Source organism: Sus scrofa, chromosome 6 (assembly GCF_000003025.6).
Source record: "Sus scrofa isolate TJ Tabasco breed Duroc chromosome 6, Sscrofa11.1, whole genome shotgun sequence".
In the NCBI taxonomy this organism is placed as follows: Eukaryota; Metazoa; Chordata; class Mammalia; order Artiodactyla; family Suidae; genus Sus; species Sus scrofa.
The window spans coordinates 135,313,881-135,332,108 of record NC_010448.4 but is presented as its reverse complement, the minus strand read 5'-3'; the positions used below and the strand labels follow the sequence as shown (position 1 = coordinate 135,332,108).

The window sequence follows — 18,228 nt, the reverse complement described above, 5'->3', positions numbered from 1 at the left end:
ATATTCAATTTCATTTCTAGGGATGGGTCTGTTCAAATAATTTATTTATTCTTGATTCAATTTTGGGTGGACTGTATGTCTCTAGAAAGTTGTCCATTTCTTCTAGGTTGTTAAATTTGTTGGCATATAATTATTCATACTTTTGTTGTATATGTTCTGACTGCTCCGCTGACCAAGCTATTTGCCCATCTTTCTCCATCTCCTTGGGCCTACCTGTTCCCTTATGTAACAGTATTGAAGTGAGGGCAATTAATGGCCTCTTAAGTGTTTAAGTGAAAGGAAGAGTTGCCTGTCTCTCACTTTACACTTGATCTTAGCCAAAAGGCCAAGAAGTGATTCATCTCTTACTTTAATTTAAAAGCTAGAAATGATTACGCTTATTGAGGAAAGCATCTCAAAAGCTGATATATAGGCCAAAATCTAGGCATCTTGTGCCAAATGGTTAGCCAAGCTGTGACTGCAAAGGATAAATTCTTGAAGGAAATTAAAAGTTTTGCTTCAGTGAACATAGAACTGATAAGAAAATGGAACAGCTTTATGGTTGACATGGAGAAAATTTTAGTGGTCTGGACAGAATGTCAAACAAGCCACAACATTCCCTTAAGCCAAAACCTAATCCAGAGCAAAGTCCTAACTCTCTTCAATTCTGTGAAGGTTGAGAGGCAGAGAAGCTGCAGAAGAAAAGTTTGAAGGTAGCAGAAGTTGGCTTGTGAAGTTTAGTGAAAGAAGACATCCTTCTGTAACATACATGTGTGAGGTGAAGCAGCAGGTTATCCAGAAGATCTAGCTAAGATAATTAATGAAGGTGTCTCTGCTAAACAACAGATATTCACTATAGACAAACAGGCTTATATTAGAAGAAGGTGCCATCTAAGACTTTCTTAGGTAGAGAGAAGTCAATGTTTGGCTTCAAAGCTGCAAAGGGCAGGCTGACTTTCATGTTAGGGGTTAATGCAGCTGGTGACTTTAAGCTGTTGCTCATCTACTACTCTGAAAATCCTAGGACCCTTAAGAATTATGCTAAATCTACTCTGCTTGTGCTCTATAAATGGTACAACAGGACCTAAATAATAGCACATCTGTTGACAACATGGTTTACTTAATATTTAATGCCCGCTGTTGAGATCTGCTCAGAAAAGAAGATTCCTTTCAAAATATTACTGCTCATTGGGAATTCACCTGGTCACCCAAGAACTCTGATGGAGATGCATGATGAGATCAAGGTTGTTTCCATGCCTGCTAACGCAACATCCATTTTGCAGCCCGTGGATCAAGGAGGAATTTTGACTTTCAATCTTATTATTGAAATAATACATTTTAAAAGGCTACAGCTGCCATGGATAAGTAATTCCTTTGATGGATCTGGGCAAAATCAATGAAAATCTTCTGGAAAGGATTCAACATTCTAGGTACCATTAAGAATATCTGTGATTCAGGAGTTCTCACTGTGGCTCAGTGGGTTAAGAACCCGATTAGTATCCATGAGGATGCAGTTTCATCGCTGGCCTTTCTCAGTGGGTGAAGGATCTGGCGTGGCCACAAGCTGTGGCATAGGCTGGCAGCTGCAGCTCAAATTCGACCTCTAGCCTGGAAACTTCCATATGTCACAGAAGTGGCCCTAAAATATATATACATATATTCGTGATTCATGGGAGGCGGTCAAAGTAACAGATTCACAGGAGTCTGGAAAAAGTTGTTTCCATCCCTCATTGATGACTTTGAGGAATTCAAGACTTTAGTGCAGGAAGTAACCGCAGACGTGGTGGAAATTGCAAAAGCACCAGAATTAGAAGTGGAGTCTGAAGATGTAAATGAATTGCTTCAATGTCATGATAAAACTTTAATGAATGAGGCATTCCTTCTTATGGATAAGCAAAGAAAGTGGTTTCCTGAGATGGAATCTTCTCCTGATGAAGGTGCTGTGAAGATTGTTGAAATGACAACAAAGGATTTAGAATATTACATAAACTTAGTTGATAAAGCAGCAGCAGGGTGTTAGAAGACTGACTCCAATCTTTTTTTTTTTTCTTTTTTTGTCTTTTGTCTTTTGCTGTTGTTGTTGTTGTTGCTATTTCTTGGGCCGCTCCAGTGGCATATGGAGGTTCCCAGGCTAGGGGTTGAATCGGAGCTGTAGCCACCGGCCTACGCCAGAGCCACAGCAACACGGGATCCGAGCCGCGTCTGCAACCTACACCACAGCTCATGGCAACGCCGGATCCTTAACCCACTGAGCAAGGGCAGGGACCGAACCCGCAACCTCGTGGTTCCTAGTCGGATTCGTTAACCACTGCGCCACGACAGGAACTCCCTGACTCCAATCTTAAAAGAAATTCTGATATGGGTAAAATACTATCAAGGAGCAGTGCAAGCTACAGAGACTTCATTCATGAAAGGAAGAGTCAATCAATGCAGCACACTTCATGGCTGTCTTATTTTAAGAAGTTGTCACGGCCACCCTAACCTTCAGCAATCACCCCCAATGAGTCACCAACCATCAACACTGAGGCAAGACCATCCAGCAGCAAAAAGAATACTACTCACTGAAGGCTCAGGTGATGGTCAACATTTTTTAGCAGTATTTTAGGGATTAATATGGAGTTCTCTTGCGGTGCAAAGGGTTAAAGATCTGTGTTGCCACTGCAGCACCTTGGGTCGCTGCTGTGACATGGGTTTGATCCCTGGCCCAGGAACTTAAACATGCCATGGGTACAGCCAAAAAAAAAGTTAAGGTATGTATATTGTTTTTTAGACATGAGGCTATTGTACACTTGATAGACTATAGTATAGTGTAAACATAACCTTTATATGCACTAGGAAACCAAAAAAACCTCATTTGACTCACTTTATTGAGGTATTTGCTTTATTGAGGTGGTCTGGAACTGAACTTGCAGTAACTGAGGTAGCCTCGTATTTTACTAAATTATCCTAAGATAGAACTTTGATACTATTAAATATTTTAGTATGGTTTCTCCAGTATTGAAATGAATTTACACACACACACACATAAACACACACACAGAGGACAGGACCAGCTTCATGGATATGCAACCTGTGTCCTCACATGACCTCATGCTCAGAAGGGCCACACTTAGGATATATAGTGCTCTGAGGTTGTCTTTGAAATTTTAAATAAGTTTATCTTTGAACTTGTGTGTTGTAGTGAAAGCTAGTTGGATAGCGGAGCCTGTGGTAGAGTCTTGGAGCCGTGGCTCACCCGTTTCTCCTGATATCTCCCGCCTCCCCATGGTGGGTTCTTGGCAGTCCTCTTCCTACCTCCTGATGCCCCAGGGCCCTGTCTAGCTGTCTCCTTCTTACCCCTGGACTCTGCTTTCCTCCATGTGGATGGCAGGAACCAGTTGCACAGGCAGAAAGGGGAAAGGGGGAGGGAGGAGGCCAGCATTTACTATTACCCTTAGGCCTCAAGCTGGGCAGATAATTCCCGCAGCAACTTGAGCAGCAGTATTGGGCATGGGTGTACAGCACAGCCCTGTTACTTGGGGTGAGGCAAGCAGTGGCTTTCCCAGCCTAGGTAGGACTGGCAGTGATGTGGCATATTTGGCAGGTGACTTGGTGGGGTCCTCTTGTCAACTCCCAAACTGAGAACCCAAGTGGATTCTTTCACAGAGGTTGTAATCTCTTAGAAGTTGCTTCTCCCCCCTCTTTTTGTCTTTTGAGGGCCACACCCATGGTATATGGAGGTTCCCAGGCTAGGTGTCAAATTGGAGCTGTAGCTGCCAGCCTATATACCACAGCCACAGCAATGCCAGATCTGAGCCGCATCTGTGACCTATATCACAGCTCAAGGCAACTCAGGATCCTTGGTGCACTGAGCAAGCCCAGGGATCGAATTCATGTCCTCATGGATACTAGCCAAATTCGTTAACCACTGAGCCATGATGGGAACTCCCAGAAGTTGCCTCTTTGTCATGAGTCGGAGCCATGGGCCTGTGAGGGTATTTACTTCCTTGTCCAAGTTGATCAAGAGACTATAAATGCTGTATATATAGTTAATAAAAAATATGAATATGCTGTAGGAAAATACTGTAAAGTCTAACCTTAGAATTAAAAAAAGAATGTATTTTATTCTTTTAAAAAATCCTATTAATAACATTTATTTTATAAAGAAGTTAAAAATGGTCTGCCTAAAAAATGAAGTAAATTAGAATATATTTTAGTATACTATTGAGAGGTAATCTGATTAATATATGTCAGGGTATAATTGTCAGACATTCTGGTGTTATTGAAAGACTTACCCCACTATATCTGGGAGTTTTCAAATAAGAACGCAATTCGATTATCATTAATGATCGACTAACCATAGGCTCGTCCTGCCCTCAGTTACGATCCCGTGAGCTTTTATTCACCCTCATCCCGCTTCTCTAGCAGTGCTAACTCGATATATGAACTCATAAAAAAAAAAAACAAAAAAAAAAAAAAAAAAAAAAAAAAAAAAAAAGCAATTCAAATACTAGACTGTAACTGATTAATTCAATCATCAATTTTGATCAGAATAATGTGGGAACCATTAGATGTGATGAGATATCATGACTTTGATCCTGCTATTTTAGGAATTGACAGTTTTCACCCACATAGACCAAAAAGTGGAGGTAGTATAAAGGAATAAACTTTCTTTTTTCCCTTGGTTCAACCAAGAACTTTTTTTTGACCGCTCCTACAGTATATGGAAATTCCCAGGCCAGAGATTAAATCTGAGCTGGAGCTGTGACCTACAGCTGCAGCAACACTGGATCTTACCCATTGTGCTGCTGGGGATCAAACTGGCATCTCCACAGAGACAAGCCTGATCATTATACCCCTGTGCCACAGCAGGAACTCCTGGACCAAGAAACTAAGCTCCATCATCTACTGTGACTCTTCTCCCCATCCCCTGCCAACCTACTTTTTTTTCTCTCTGCCTAGAACTCTAGGTCTCCCCTAGGAAAAGTGTGCCGGGAATAATTGCAGTATTCTACTACTCCATTAGAGTTTAGTGTAAGAAGTATACAAAGAACTAATAATAATCTGTGAAAAGCCAAGAGAAAGGAACTTAAATAAAAAGTATTCAGGATAAAATGGGGAGTTCCCGTCGTGGGGCAGTGGTTAACGAATCCGACTAGGAACCATGAGGTTGCGGGTTCGGTCCCTGCCCTTGCTCAGTGGGTTAACGATCCGGCGTTACCGTGAGCTGTGGTGTAGATTGCAGACGTGGCTTGGATCCCGCGTTGCTGTGGCTCTGGCGTAGGCCGGTGACTACAGCTCTGATTCGACCCCTAGCCTGGGAACCTCCATGTGCCACGGGAGCGGCCCAAGAAATAGCTAAAAAAAAAAAAAAAAAAAAAAAAAAGATAAAATGGTATAAAGAATTGGAGCCCTGTTTTGGTGGACACCTTTTCTCTCTTTTTCTTTTGTCTTCTTAGGGCCGCACCAGCAGCATGTGGAAGTTCTCAGGCTAGGGGTCGAATCTGAGCTGTAGCTGCCGGCCTACACCACAGCCACAGCCAATGCCAGATCTGAGCTGTATCTGAGACCTACACCTCAGCTCATGGCAATGCTGGATCCTTAACCCACTGAGCGATGCCGGGGATGGAACCTGCGTCCTCATGGATACCGCTCAGATTTGTTTCCTCTGAGCTATGACAGGAACTCTGGTTGACTCCTTTTCTTTCTTGGCAAAATATAAAATTGAGAATACAAGTAGTATATAACAAAATGTAGGGTTTTTACCAGACTATATCTGTAGATGCTTAATTCAGTTGATAGTAAGAGTGATCTTTAACTTTACTGACCATCATCAAATCAAAGAGAAGAGGAAATTTTGAGACAGTGTGGCTCTTAAGATGAAAAAATGTCCCATGGGCTGAATAGGCAAAAGACACACAGTATCAGTCAGAACTAGAACCTGTGACTCCTAACCCAGTGTTCTTTGCATGTTATTTTAACTTCCCCTAAACAAAGATGTTCCTACAATTCCTACTGAAAGCCAATCTTGACATGCATATTTTAGTTTTAGGAAGTTATAACAATGTCAAATGAGGTTTTAAGCCATATTCTTTAATGAAATAATATTTTAAATGAAATAAGATGCTATCTAAAGTCAAATTTGTAGCACACTTTTAATTAGTCAATTTAGGCACTGTGTTTAGGGAGGAAATTATTTAACATTTATTTTTGGCTTCGAATAAATGGTGAACACTTTCTGGATGGCTTATTGTACAGACTAATGTTTTGGTGTTTAATATATAAAAATCTTAATTTTTTGTTTTAAAGGAAGAGGAAGAAAATGAAACCTTTGAACTGAGCAGGGAATATGAAGAATTAATCAAATTGAAAAGAAGTGGCTCTATTCAAGCTAAAAATCTAAAAAGCAAGTTTGAAAAAATTGGACAGTTGTCTGAAAAAGAAATACAGAAAAAGATAGAAGAAGAACGAGCAAGAAGAAGAGCAATTGACCTTGAAATTAAAGAGCGAGAAGCAGAAAACTTTCATGAGGTATATACTATTTCATATTTAACAGTTATAGTGCATCATGATGATGAACTTAACAGAAATAACACTGACTTTGAAATAAGTGTTGGTTCTTAAAATTAGCCATCAGTGTATATAATAATCTGTGAACTAAATAGCAGATGCATACTAAGATCTTAAGAGACTTTGAAAGATTGCCCTATTTTGGCATTATTCCAAAATGACTTTTATCAGAATTAAAGCCTCCATACTTCATTTTAGCAAAAAATAGCCCAAAAGTATTTACTGGCACAAATTTTACTTTGAATGAGTAGAACCAGTGTGTATATTCAAGTTAAAATATACGTCGGAGATTACTCATGTCACTGAATTGATTTAGGCGTTGCCACTTTATTAACTAGAGTGTGTGTTACTGTATTGTATAAGGTAGTCAGAGAAAGCCTCTTGGGGATTTAAGCTAAAACTGGAATGGGGAGGACAAATAAGTATGTAAGATACAAAATTGGAAAAACTTAACTTGGAGATGCTGGTGGAGAGGAATCAAAGTGACAGGATATATAGGAACATAAGGTAATAGGGGAATATAGGAGCTTGGAAGGAAGAGAAGTCACAAGCTGTAGAACATCCAGATCAATTAAATTGATATGTATCTGAACTTAGTCCAATGTACACTAAAACATAAGGACATAGGGACTGGTCCTATCTTGTCACTGTAAAAGCTAACACCATTTTTTTTTTTTTTTTTGGGCTGCACCCACAGCATGTAGAAATTCATGGGCCAGGGATCAAACCCATACCACAGCAGTGACCCAAGCCACTGCCGTGACAGTACCAGACCCTTAACCCACTGTGCCATGAGGACTTCCCTGGTGGCCTATAGCATAGCTACATAGTGTTGTCACTGTTGTTATTTTACCATCTTTTATGTGGGGCCCTAGGTTAAGTTTTGGGTATACAGAAGTGAATATCCCTTCAAGAAATCCAGCATAATGAGATGTATGAAAACAAACTGTTTTAAGTGCTAAACTAGTTATGTATTTAGTGCTATGGGAATCAAATAGATTGGAGCCAGAATTCCTAGGAGAGGTTTAACAGGGCTGAGAAAGTGACATTTTAGCTGAGTGTGATGATTAAATAGAAGTTGCACTTAAGGAGAGGAAGCATTGGAGGGACAATGTGACATCAACAGAAAGGTTATAAATTTTTTTCTGGGGAGTGGAAAACAGGTTCAAAAGGCAAAAGTTCATAGAATAATGGGTAATAGGATAAAAAGCTGTCAAAGTAGGTTGTAGCCAGCTGACAAGGGCCTTCTTAACCTTGCAGGCACTATGACTTGGGAATGATGTTAATAATCAGTTTTAGGACAGAGTAATAAAAGGCTTGTTTATAATAGAGTCCTGGGATCATGGAGGATGAACTAGAAATTGGTCATGAAGTTGGGGGCAAGAGAGAAAAGTTGACTCAACATTAACAAAACTGAGTTATAGGCAGGTGGTTAAGAAGCCTAACATTACTTCAAGATTTCCAGGGAAACTAGATGATGCTAGAGAATTCAGGTCTTGGAGGGGAGTGGGTGAATAAGGTGTTTTGGACCTGCAAGTGTGAGCTATATTGAGAAAAGTAAGGACAATCTGAGCTCAAGAGGCAGAGCTACATATTATAACTTTTATGGGTTATCTACTTTTATATGAACGAATTGGTAGTTGGAAGGTGAATGGATAAAACACTAATATTTAATGGATGGACCACAAGGTATCAGTTGATTTGTAAACATAAATCACAGAAGGTAAAAGAATTTAAATCAGTGTACATTTACTTCCTTTTGTGTTGTTAAAGGTAGTGAAATCTCAGAGCAGTCATATCTAGCGCTATAAAATTTGTAGGTTTAAGATGAGAATGAAAGAAATGAAGTGGCTTCTTGTTTTTTTTTTTTTTTTCTGTGTCCTAGAACGTCATATAAATGGAATCATATACTATGTACTCTCGTCTGGGGGCTTCTTGCAGTGGGTGTGGTGTTTCTGAGATTCATCCCCATTGTCACATGTGTCAGTAGCTTGTTTCTTTCTTTTTTTTTTTTTTTTTTTGTCTTTTTTTTTTCCATTTCTTGGGCCACTGTCACGGCATATGGAGGTTCCCAGGCTAGGGGTCGAATCCGAGCTGTAGCTGCCAGCCTACGCCAGAGCCGCAGAAACGCGGGATCCGAGCCGCGTCTGTGACCTACACCACAGCTCATGGCAACGCCGGATCCTTAACCCACTGAGCAAGGGCAGGGATCGAACCCGCAACCTCATGATTCCTAGTCGGATTCGTTAACCACTGCGCCACGATGGGAACTCCGGCCTCTTGTTTTAATGCTATCACTTGCTTATATAAAAGGATGAGATTAGGAGCTGACTGATCTTCTGTAATCCAAGAGAATGTTTTGAATTGAGTTTCCTGTGAAGAATGTCGACATTCCTCTTATCATAGTCCTTTAGATTAAGGGTAACTGAAATATCCTTTAAAAACTTATGTTAGCATAGTTTTGGGAGAGTATAATCAACTTCCAGAGTAGGACTTTCCCCTCCCATCAAATCAAGTATCTGGTTTCCTCCTTTAGAAAATATCTTCTCTTTACATTCCAGGTATCTTTCAAAGCCTAACACATTTCATGTAATTTTACTTACTTAATCTAAGAATTATATCCCAGGACCAAAAAAAAAAAAAAAAAAAAAAGACTATGAATTTACACAAACTTTTATGCCAAAATTCAGGAGGTGAGTTATTAACCTTGTACCTGCTGAAATAACCTAACTTGGATTTGTTTGGTAAGCAAAGAACAACATTAACTGTTTAGTGCGAACAAAGAGGTCTTTTTAGGACTGTACTTGGGGCATATGGAAGTTCCCAGGCTAGGGGTCAAATTGGAGCTACAGCTGCCAGCCTATGCCACAGCCATAGCAATGTCAGATCTGAGCTGCGTCTGCAACCTACACCCAGAGCTCATGGCAACGCCAGATCCTTAACCCACTGAGTGAGGCCAGGGATTGAACCCACATCCTCATGGATGCTAGTTGGATTTGTTTTTGCTGTGCCACAATGGGAACTCCCCTCTCCTTTTTTGGGGGGGGGGCATGCTAAGGCTCAGAAAAGCCTGTTAAGTTTAAACTGTGTTTTTTTTTGTGTGTGTGTGTCTTTTTGGCATTTTCTTGGGCTGCTCCTGCGGCATATGGAGGTTCTAATTGGAGCTGCAGCTGCCAGCCTACGCCAGAGCCACAGCAACGCAGGATCCGAGCCACATCTGCAACCTACACCACAGCTTACAGCAATGCTGGATCCTTAACCCACTGAGCAAGGCCAGGGATTGAACCCGCAACCTCATGGTTCCTAGTTGGGGTTTGTTAACCACTGAGCCATGACGGGAACTCCATAAACTGGTTTTTTTTTTTTTTTTTTTGCCTGTTTAGTAGTAAAAACAAAAAACCCCCCATATCAACATCATTCATTAGCAATACTTGTAGTCAAACATTATGTTTATCAACTGAAGGGAAATAATGGCGTGAATAGGATTTACCAATTAGGTCTCTGGTTGTGTTGATGTTCTGGCATTTTTGCAACATCCAATGCATTTAGAACCAGAAAAACTATCCAACTTACTCCTTAACTCACTCCTACATTCATTGAAGCTGCTACATTCATTAGCTCAAATTAATGTAAAACATTCATGAACCAAGATTTTTCCTATATAGGCAATTATTTTACAGCTTGTTTCACAATGTCCTTTATTTAGTTGACTGTGGTACCTGGAAGCAATTTCCTCAAAGTACTGTGAAATGTAAATGGTGAGATATCCAGAGACTCACAAGAGCCTAAGTAGTTAGAAACCAAGAGTCAATTACAACTCAAGTACTTCTGAAACCATGGATTAACTGTACACAAGACCCTACTCTCCTAAAACTGCTCTTGAAGGCCAGTGACCTCATCATTACAAAATCGGTTTTATAGACTCACACTATTTGACAGTTTAAGCTCGGCTCTTAAATTGCTTACTCCCTTGATTATTTCTGTGGGTTCCTCCATTCACCCCCAACAGACTCAAAAGGACACTTTTACCTCCATTATTTTCCCCAAGTTCCAGTTACTGACTTTTGGCTGCACTCACAGCACGCCAAAGTTCCTGGGCTAAGAATCGAACCCACACCACAGCAGTGACCTAAGCCACTGTAGTGACAACACCAGATCTTTAGTCTGCTGAGCCACATGGAAACTCCCAGCCACTGCCTTCTGGCAGTTGTCTTCCTGTTTTATTCTACCTCCAAACATTCTTTGCCATTGTCCATCAGTAAATTATTTGCTGGATGGAATTCATTCAGTTATTAACAGATGGTGAGGAAGGATATCATGAAATGGGAAACAGTACAAACTGCATTTCTGTATTTATTAAACAGTAGGGCAAAGAACGATGAGACTCTTAAGAGAGTATTTTAATTTTTAAGGGCCACACTCGTGGCATATGCAAGTTTCCAGGCTGGGGTCAAATCGGAGCTGTAGCAACGCCAGATCTGAGCCACGTTGACCACCTACAAGACGGCTGATTGGACGGCAACTCTGGATCCTTACTCTACTGGTGAGGCCAGGGATCGAACCTTCGTCATCATGGTTCATTTCTACTGAGCCAGGATGGAGAACTCCAAGAGGGGTGTATTTTCATAATTAACAATGTAGTATATCCTCACCCAGATTTGGTTGGGCAAATAAATACACTGGGACTCCAGGGACAATGTGTAACTTTTATCTGGGATAAAAGTATTCCAACTGCTAAGAGACTGTTTAGAATGAAATTTTCATCTTTCCCAAACCTAGGGACAGTGAAAATTTCCATCTGCACTGTAGCAAATATATATACTGAAGATGTTATTTTGTGCCTATAAATAACATCTTCAGAATTATTGTCTTAGCTCTTGTTACCAACAAGGTTTTTAGAAAACAATTCTTATTCTTGGCTCACTTTCATAAAGGAAGAAGATGTTGATGTCAAGCCTGCAAAAAAAAGTGAGGCTCCATTTACTCATAAAGTGAATATGAAAGCTAGATTTGAACGAATGGCTAAGGCAAGAGAAGAAGAAGAACAAAGAAGGATTGAAGAGCAAAAGCTGCTACGAATGCAGTTTGAACAAAAGGAAATTGATGCAGCACTACAAAAGGTACCAGGCTCACATATCCTTTTATTTTCCAAAGATGATTTCTTGAAAACCATAAAGTTTTATCAGGGGAGATTATAAAAAATTTTTTAAATAGCTTTCAAGTCACTGAAATGTTTTGTTAAATATACTTTGTAGTAAGCATACTTAAATGTTCTTTATTTTGGGGGGTGGTGGTAAATAAGTTTACAACCAAAATCTTATTATTCCACTGTCCTGAAAATTCAGTATAAATGCCAACTTGAATGTACTTATTTTAATATAGAAAAGAGAAGAGGAGGAAGAAGAAGAGGGTAGCACCATGAACGGCTCCACTATAGAAGATGAGGAAGAAACCAGATCAGGAGCTCCGTGGTTTAAGAAGCCTCTAAAAAACACATCGGTAGTAGATAGTGAGCCAGTTAGATTTACTGTTAAAGTAACAGGAGAACCCAAACCAGAAATTACATGGTGGTTTGAAGGAGAACTATTGCAGGATGGAGAGGACTATCAGTATATTGAAAGAGGAGAAACTTACTGCCTTTATTTGCCAGAAACTTTCCCAGAAGATGAAGGAGAGTATATGTGTAAAGCAGTGAACAATAAAGGTTCTGCAGCTAGTACCTGTATTCTTACCATTGAAAGTAAGAATTAATCACTTTCTGAATCTATTTTTTATTCTATTTAAAAAATTTTTTCCCTTAAAAAAAAAAAATCACTTTTCTTCTTCTCTTTTTTAGCTGATGACTACTAGGTTCCCTTCTCTGTCCCTGGAACTCTCTCTCTCTCTCCGACTTTCTTACTACATCCATCTTTTCTGTGGCGGGGCCAAAAAAAAAAAGGAAACCGGAAGTGCCACTATGTTGACTTCTTATTCCTTTCCCTAACAGTCTTCAAAATGCAAGCTCATCTAAATACCTAAGTCTTCCTTTTCAAATGAGCACCAGATTCATCGCCATATTATACAGAAGTTAATGTGTAATTTTATGGGGCAAAGTGGGAAATTCACCATTAATTCTATTGCAACCTATTACAAAGTAAGGCTATGTATTTCCCATGTTTATAAGCAATTGTTTTAAAAAAATCATAAATGGAACATATTTGCATGAAAGACTATTTATGAACTATTCACACCTAAAATTAGTTTAAAATAGCTGAGACTTAATGAATTGGGAACCTTTGAATTTGAGTGGGCTTTTCTTCTCAGTAGTATATACCATTTTGGTTGTTGTAGTAGTTTCAGTCTTCTGGAGCAGAGATATGAGGGAGTAGGAGTTACCAGTTCTCCCTCTGTGTGGAGAAAAAAAAAGTTAAAAGACTTAAACAACTTCTAGAGTCAATCTGATGGAAACCACTGCCTTTTACATACTGGATTCTGAGTGTTAAGAATATTAAACATGTACTTTTCAAATGTGCATAATATATATTCATGCTTATAAAGCAAATTTATGTTGTGACCTTGCCTGAACAAATTATATTTTAATGAGGAAACTTTGTACTAATAGTTTGTGCAGGAGATACACTTCCAATATAATTGAAGATTTCAAGACCCAAGAGAATCAGATTTAGAGGAAAATGGCACAATCTTAAATTTTAAGTTTTTAAAGTGAGTTTGTAAATAATTAACTACCATGTTCTATTATCAAGTTTTATATTTTAATTTTCTGGAAGTCAATTTTATTTTACAAATGTAAACCCATAATAAAGTAACTTCTGTATTTAAAAAAAAAATCTTTTTGTATTTTAGAAAAGAGACACACACTTCCTTATAATATTCACCAATGTACATTTTTTATTGAGGAAACCATAATCAATACAAAATTACAGCAATCATGTACCCTTTTACAGACAATGGTATTAAAGCAAACTCTAAACCACAGTTTGTAAAGTATTCAATTTACCTCAAGTCCAAGCTGCATCTCCCTAAGACACTGTTCCCATCACAGTAGCCATTTTAAGCCAATCTTCTTTTTACACGGGTAGTTTCTGTAGAGAACACTTTTCTCAGGACGAAAATGCATTGAGCATGCATAAGAAAAAATATATATATATATGTGCAAATACATCTAAGAGTTTCCATAGGGGTATCACTGGAGAAAATAAAATCCTGTGATTTATTTGCTTTCTTAAAAGCACCAATTAAAAAAAAATCCCTCAAAAGTTTATACTGTGGCAAGAAACTCGAGTGACTAAACAAAAAACAAGGTTATTTTCAGAGTCAAAATTATCTTTAGCCAGGTATTGTTAAAATACACTTTAAAGTGAGGCAGAATTTTCAGAAAATAAAAAGACATCTTCATTAATTAGTACTTTCTACAGTCTTACTCTAGACAACAGATAAGTTTGCAGGCAGAAGTGGTTCTACTGGAGGAGTATTCCAACAAATGTTACCAATTCTGAATATATTCCTATTTTCCCCTTAAGTACTCTGTTTACTCCTACCCAAACCCACTCCTGTGAATTAACTATCAAGTATTTGTCTACGGATATTTTACAGTGTTTATAAACAACTAGTATTAAATCACTAGTCTTAGTATTAAAAACCATTTTCATTAATTAAAAATAAAAGTATATTTCCCATTTTTAAAAGAAACATTAAACTATGAGAATTCTAAGTATCATCAAATTAAGATATCTTAAAAACAAAACACATTGTCAAGTTTAAGTGCTAAATAAAATAAATCAGTTCAATTTCAAGCTAAACATTGTTTCTACCACTCCTAACATCCACTGCATTTAAATCAACTGGCTCACCTTTTCTGCTTTCCATTTATTTCAAGGTTAAGATTAGCGGCCATTTAAAAAATGCCTGCAGTATCAGTGAAGGCTTATGATAATTTAAAAAATTTTCACGAGATAGAAACAATGCCCCAATATCTATTAGCATTCAAATGTATTTTATAAAAATGCAAACTACAACTAACTGAAAAGTTGATAGGCTCTTAAGGTTCAAAGATATCTTCTATATATCAATCTTAACATACCTATCATTGACTATTAAAACACACACACATAAGTGTGGTGCAGTTTAACTACATAACTTACAAAATTTAACAGTTCATGGAACATTTAAGATCAAGTGAATAGCACTTTAAAATGAAATATGATAAAAGCAGGTACATTACACCCTATACCATATTATGTATGGGAAAACATTTCATTTTTCTCAATTATGATTTGCCAATTTTACCTTCTACATTGAGCCCTTCTATGGTCCATGCTCATCGGCTCACCAATGGCATACACTCAAAGGATTCCTCTTTATGGGTAACTATCTCAGGACCTGATTTTATGAGCTATGATTTGGTGCTTGCAGCATCTTCAGCACTGTGTGTGAAAATGAAGGCAGTATTTTTGAATATTTTTCTTTGTTGTAAAGATAAGCAGGAGTTTTAAAAGGATCAGCACATTTTAGAAATTGAATAAACAAAACGGCTATGATGCTGCTTTAATACGTTCATCTTAAAATATGTACCAGTTAAAATCATCTATAAGAACACACAAACATTTTAAACTGGCAAAAATAAAATAAATGCAGCGTCAGTTATTAAAGTATTATAAATCAGAAAAATACTGGTTGCTATACAGATTATGAAAGGTTATTTGCTATACAGTTAACATTTCACTGATGCACATGCCTTTTATCAAAACATACTGCCAGTATTCCTTATAATTTTTTCCTTTTTCATTGTATATAAAAGTTATGAAAACTGAATTGTCTAAAAAAAAAAAAAGTAATAAAATTTGACCCATAAAATCCTTACTGAATAGGGAAAAAACAAAAAAACAAAAACATTCCATAGCTTTGGAGGGCAAAGAAAATGTCAATCATAAACAGATTGTGAAGGCTGTTGAAGTTTCTGACCAAATGATCTCCTAAATCCTGAAAACTACGTAACTGTCCTTTAAAATTTTTAACAATTCTTCTATATTTGGGAAAAGATTATAAAAAAGTTTGGATGTAGTTTAATTACAGCAGCAATCTACTTATCATTTTTTTGTTTTAATAAAAAAATTAAAATAAAAAACATTACCCAGAAATGTAAACAGTTGTTTGAACAACTTACAGACTTTCCACTGAAACGGTAGCATAAATAACAAATTACATTTTGGGGAAGCAAGAGCAGATTGCTTTTGAATACACAACCACAAACCCTCACAGGGACAACATTAATGTACTGAAGTATTTACTCATATATGTCCTTAGGTTGTGCTTACCTGTTGCTTTTTGCAGCAGGACCTAAGGTGGAAGATCTGGGAAGGCACTGTGAAGTATAAATAATTGCACTGTTTGCAATTAATCAAGATTTTAAACCTTAAATGAATCAAAATCAACAGCCTCCAATTTGTGAGTTATGATATTGAATCCAACTGAACTATCTCTTCAGTTTAATTAATAAATGCACCACTTTCCTAAAAGGTCATCTGTAAAACAGTATCATGCAAAATACTGAAATTGTTCACATCAATACCCTAACCTTAAAGATAACAGATAACTAACTCCTTAACTCTTTATTAAACTTCGAACTAGAACTACATTATCCATATCTAATTAAGGGTAAGGGAAGTCACTCTAGGTTCTATAAACAGTCAAAAAACATTTCAAAATATCTACAATGAACTGTACTGCTATTTTCTATCCTATAAGTAATCTCAACATTTATGTCCATGTACATCTTCCTTCATAGTATATTCAGAACAACAAATGGTGCTCCTCACCAATGAAAGAACTAGTATATATATTTAGGAAATGGTGTTAAAACCACTATATCACTTAATATTTGCAAACTGAAAACCACTCTGTCCGATACATTTCAAGTCTTTGATATTAATATATAAGATATGCATACTTTACACTGAAAAGCAATATATTTTAGGAGCACCAATGAATAATACTACTCAACTTTGTTTTCTTTAGCTACAGCTAAAGCATATCAAAAATACTTACCCATTAAGCTCACTTAAAAAAAAAAATACAGACCTATGAATTATTCTATGTTAAATTAAGCAGTTATGGTTTTCCAAGATATCAGCACTGTATTCCAACATAATATTCACACAAAGTATAGCATTTACATTATGTGGAACATTGACAAAAAGATACTGTTGCAGTTCATCAATTTGTCATTCTGATGTACTTACAGTGCAATGCTCCTTGAAGGAACACAATCAAGGATGATACACAGCACAGTCCTCCTCACCCCTACAGAGCTAGTTCTATACTGGCTGGATCAAACCTGCACTTCAACAGACAATGGCAAGACAGACTGTATTTGCATGTAGTCTAATATATTAATATGCAAAGAGCCAACAAATATGCAAAGAGTAAAACAATGGATTTCAACAAAATATCAGAACTTCAGCATGAGTGTTATAGAGTAATAAAATGATTTCAAGTACATAAAAAAATTAAGTTGATTCAATGATTGGACTTGTGCATTTACAAAACAAAGCTTATCTATACTGCAAAAAGAAAAAAAAAAAAGAAAAAAAGAAAAAAAAAAAGCTTGAACATTTTCATACCCCAATTGTTTCAATGGCAGATGCACTGTAGCTAGACTTTTTTGCATACTATTCACTTTTTCTATCCTAAATTTAGAAAGAAACACACTAATATTGTATACATTGAAAGAGCTGCTTTACATGAAAAAAACTGTTCTTATTATTAGACTACTCATATCCACTATCCGAAAACTGTTTAAGATTAGTTACGCTGAAACAGTCTTGGAAATCAAGTAATTATCAAATTAAAAACAGAAAGGTTAACTGTTATAGCAGCAGTACAGGTCTGAAACAGTGGTCATGTATAAAAGGAAATTTCGCTGTTAATGCAATGGAAGTATGCCAAAAGATCATTGTACACACATGCAGTTTTTAATCAAACATAAGGAAAAAAAATGAAGATATCAGGATTACTTGTGCTGAAACAGCCAAATACAATAAATTGAAAAGATCCTCCAATCTACTACTATACTGCGAGGGGGAAAAAAAACATGCCAGTGTTTAAAAACTCAATTAATATTTCATGGGGAAAGCTTATATATTTGTGTATATGTATCTTAATTTAGCATTGCTAAGAAATTATGAATCCTTTAAATACCCACATATCCAACTTACCGACACAGGAGGTTTCATATCATTTATTGTAAAGCACAAAACAGGCATTTTAAAAGTGAAAGTATACATTGAAAAAAGTACATTTATATCACAAAGCATTGACCACATAATAGTTGCAAATACATTTGCTGGAATGTGTACATCTACACTAAATACTAAAAACAAACCAATTTTCATTTCTACACAGAAATATTAACCTCCTATCAGTAGTGATAGATATTTTGTACATTTTCAAAAAAAAAAAAAAAGAAAGAAAGAAAGAAAGAAAAAACACTATTTTAAACCAAAAACAAAATTAAGATCTTCATCAAGCCGTCTGCATCCATATATTTAACAAAGGTTTTTTTCCCCCACACAATGAAGCAAATACTGTATTGTCCACTTCTTATTATTGGCCCTGTGCAGAAGAGATACATAAGAAATACACAAAAAGTTAAAGAAAATCCTTTAAATGGAGCTAACTCAGGAGTGAATCCTTTAAGAAAGA

General features: G+C 37.1%; 2 protein-coding genes across 42 annotated transcripts in view; one reads left to right on the top strand and one right to left on the bottom strand.

The window, feature by feature from the left end:
• Window positions 1–17,109, top strand: part of NEXN (nexilin F-actin binding protein) — a 67,912-nt gene extending 50,803 nt beyond the window's left edge. For 4 of the 7 annotated variants that reach the window (XM_021096442.1, XM_021096439.1, XM_021096445.1 and 1 more), the window contains 4 exons: window positions 6,268–6,489; window positions 11,463–11,648; window positions 11,911–12,268; window positions 12,365–17,109. In XM_021096442.1, the coding sequence (XP_020952101.1) occupies window positions 6,268–6,489; window positions 11,463–11,648; window positions 11,911–12,268; window positions 12,365–12,378 (780 nt within the window). In that variant the 3' untranslated portion in view covers window positions 12,379–17,109. Of the gene's footprint in view, window positions 1–6,267; window positions 6,490–11,462; window positions 11,649–11,910; window positions 12,280–12,364 lie in introns of those variants that run through there. The other 3 variants (XM_005665376.3, XM_021096444.1, XM_021096443.1) reach the window with 2 other exon arrangements.
• FUBP1 (far upstream element binding protein 1) overlaps window positions 13,054–18,228 on the bottom strand; it is a 37,582-nt gene continuing 32,407 nt past the window's right edge. For 8 of the 35 annotated variants that reach the window (XM_013999331.2, XM_021096428.1, XM_021096426.1 and 5 more), the window contains one exon: window positions 13,054–16,866. In XM_013999331.2, coding sequence (XP_013854785.1) covers window positions 16,828–16,866 — 39 coding nt within the window. In that variant the 3' untranslated portion in view covers window positions 13,054–16,827. Of the gene's footprint in view, window positions 18,139–18,228 lie in introns of all 35 variants that reach the window. The other 27 variants (XM_005665367.3, XM_003127917.5, XM_021096433.1 and 24 more) reach the window with 14 other exon arrangements.